Source organism: Andrographis paniculata, unplaced genomic scaffold, assembly GCF_009805555.1.
Source record: "Andrographis paniculata isolate CXL003 unplaced genomic scaffold, ASM980555v1 Contig37END, whole genome shotgun sequence".
In the NCBI taxonomy this organism is placed as follows: Eukaryota; Viridiplantae; Streptophyta; class Magnoliopsida; order Lamiales; family Acanthaceae; genus Andrographis; species Andrographis paniculata.
The window spans coordinates 5,348,582-5,350,948 of record NW_026137570.1 but is presented as its reverse complement, the minus strand read 5'-3'; the positions used below and the strand labels follow the sequence as shown (position 1 = coordinate 5,350,948).

Below are 2,367 nucleotides of genomic sequence, written 5' to 3'. Positions count from 1 at the left end.
TGATAGTAACAATAGTGGTCTTTCCTATATTCAGGTGGGAGAAATAACATTTGTTTTTCAAAATGTTATGAGTCGTAGCACTATCGATAAGGCAGATGATGTCATCGGCTCCAAAATATTTGGCATCCATATCTTTGCAAGAAGGTAAAAATAATAAAAGACATGTATTAGTAACATAATCAAAATAGACTTATATTATAGAGGGTAATACAAAAAGGGGGGCAGAAAACATCAAAATAAAAAAAGAGATACAACAACATTTTATCATTTAACATCATCAGCTATATCAAGTAGATCATCGGCATCCATGTGCGTGATATTTTCATTCATCACATCGTCAAATCTGTCATCGTGGGCAGCGTGGTTTGTTTCGGCAGCAACTCTTCCCTGCCTTTCTTTTGAGGCCCAATACAGTTCAGCCAAGTGACTGGCTGTGCGACAAACATGGGCCCAATGGCCTTTGATTCCACACCGGGTGCATTCCTCGTCATTGTTTATGTTTCTCTCGGTGTTGAACGTCTGTTGAGGTCTGTACGGTCTTCTGTCATTATAACGTCGATTTGGCACATATCGGGGCCTATTTTGATAATTATCGTGACTGTATGCATTTGTCAGGCCCCGTCCGCGATTCTGATTTCGATCGCGATCAATTCTTTGATTTTTAACCTGCCCACGGCCACGCACCGGATTTGCCGGTTGTATTGCATTTGCCTCTGGAAATGGATTTGCACATGTCGGCCGGGATTCGTGATTTTTCAATAGCAATTTGTTATTTTGTTCGGCCAGCAAAAGACAGATGATCAGCTCAGAATATTTCTGGAAGCCTCTTTCGCGATACTGCTGCTGTAAAACCATGTTAGAGGCATGAAAAGTGGAGAAAGTTTTCTCCATCATATCAGATTCAGATATATTTTCGCCACAGTAGCGTAGCTGTGATATTATTTTAAACATTGCAGAATTACATTCTTGGACTGTTTTAAAGTCCTGAAGCCGTAGACTTTGCCATTCGCTTCGTGCCCTTGACAACAATGTCAGCCTCAAATGATCATATCTTTCTTTCATTCTCTCCCACAATTCAAGTGGGGATTCTAGCATGACATACTGCATATTCAGTGCCTCATCGATGTGATGGCAGAAAAAGGTTATGGCCTTCGCACGATCTTGGCTCGGGGAGTTTTTATCCCAGGCAATGGTATTTTCCAAGCCCATTGACGCCAAATGCATTTCCACGTCACGAACCCGTGCCATATAATTTTGGCCTGAAACGAGGAAAGGGAGAAATTCCTATTTGGCAAGGTTAGACATAATAAACAGATAAAATATGAAATATTACCTTGTGGAAATTAAAATACACAATCATGCTGATAACGTGTTGTAATATTATTATAGGATTAGTCAATAGAAATATTAATTATTTCTACCGCTAACCACTATTTATATATATTGTATATATATTATAATATTGGTGATGCCAATTTTCAATAATAAAAAGTAAAATCCGAAAATAGAGATTATCTTCGAATTTGATAAATTAAAATGCCTGAGATTTAAGAATCTCTAGACACCGTACAATACATAAATAAAATAGGAAAAATAAATTCTACAGACTATAAAAGTAAAATGGTGATCCCCAAAAGAAATTCATTGAATTTGATGTCGATTGAAGATGATTGAAGATCCTTTGCCATTTGCCAACCCAAATCCTTAAATATTTTCTAAAAAAACGTTTTGAACCGTCGTTTGGTCGGTTATAGCAACCACTATCAACCGCCCACCAATTCCTCCTCCATTGACACGTGTATTAACCTTCTTGCTAACTGTCCCTGCCGATTACAGGACTTAACTGGCTCGACCGACTGCCTCTGAACACCTTACCTCCTTAAATAGGCGGCCGGCCCATCCGACTACTCAAACCGCCCACAATAATCCCTGGCTCCTTAGACGGACCGCAGGCCAACCGACTCCTTTGAGAACCCCTTAATCAACTGATAGGCCTAACGACGGGCCCACATCTCCTCCTAGTCGCCTTTTCAAACGGATCATAAATCACCATCCAATTGAGAAATCGTCTGGACCATCCACCGACTGAACCTACCGAGCATAACCCAACGATTGACCAACCGACCAATCCAGATACTAACTGGTCGCTAGACCAAATGGCTAATCAGTTACCCATTCGAGCGACCACCATTCAGTCCCTTCAAATAGCTGAACAACCAATCGTCCAGACGATTCATCGATCGCCCAATCAAGCGACCACCATCCAGTCCCTTCAATCGGCTGAACAACCTTTCGTCCAAACGATTCATCGGTCGCCCAATCAAGCGACCAACTAACCACCCTTTCAAGCGACTAAACTACTGACCG

The 2,367-nt window shown here is 41.0% G+C and overlaps 1 protein-coding gene across 1 annotated transcript; it reads right to left on the bottom strand.

The window, feature by feature from the left end:
- Nucleotides 1-264: 264 nt before the first annotated feature.
- LOC127250166 (uncharacterized) lies at nt 265-1,209 on the bottom strand. The gene has a single exon (XM_051273324.1). The coding sequence runs from the start codon at nt 1,207-1,209 to the stop codon at nt 265-267; it is 945 nt and encodes a 314-aa protein (XP_051129281.1).
- Nucleotides 1,210-2,367: the final 1,158 nt, after the last annotated feature.

What these genes read in the sequence shown, in the direction of transcription:
- LOC127250166 (XM_051273324.1), bottom strand. Translation starts at nt 1,209, where the DNA reads ATGGGCTTGGAAAATACCATTGCCTGGGATAAAAACTCCCCGAGCCAA.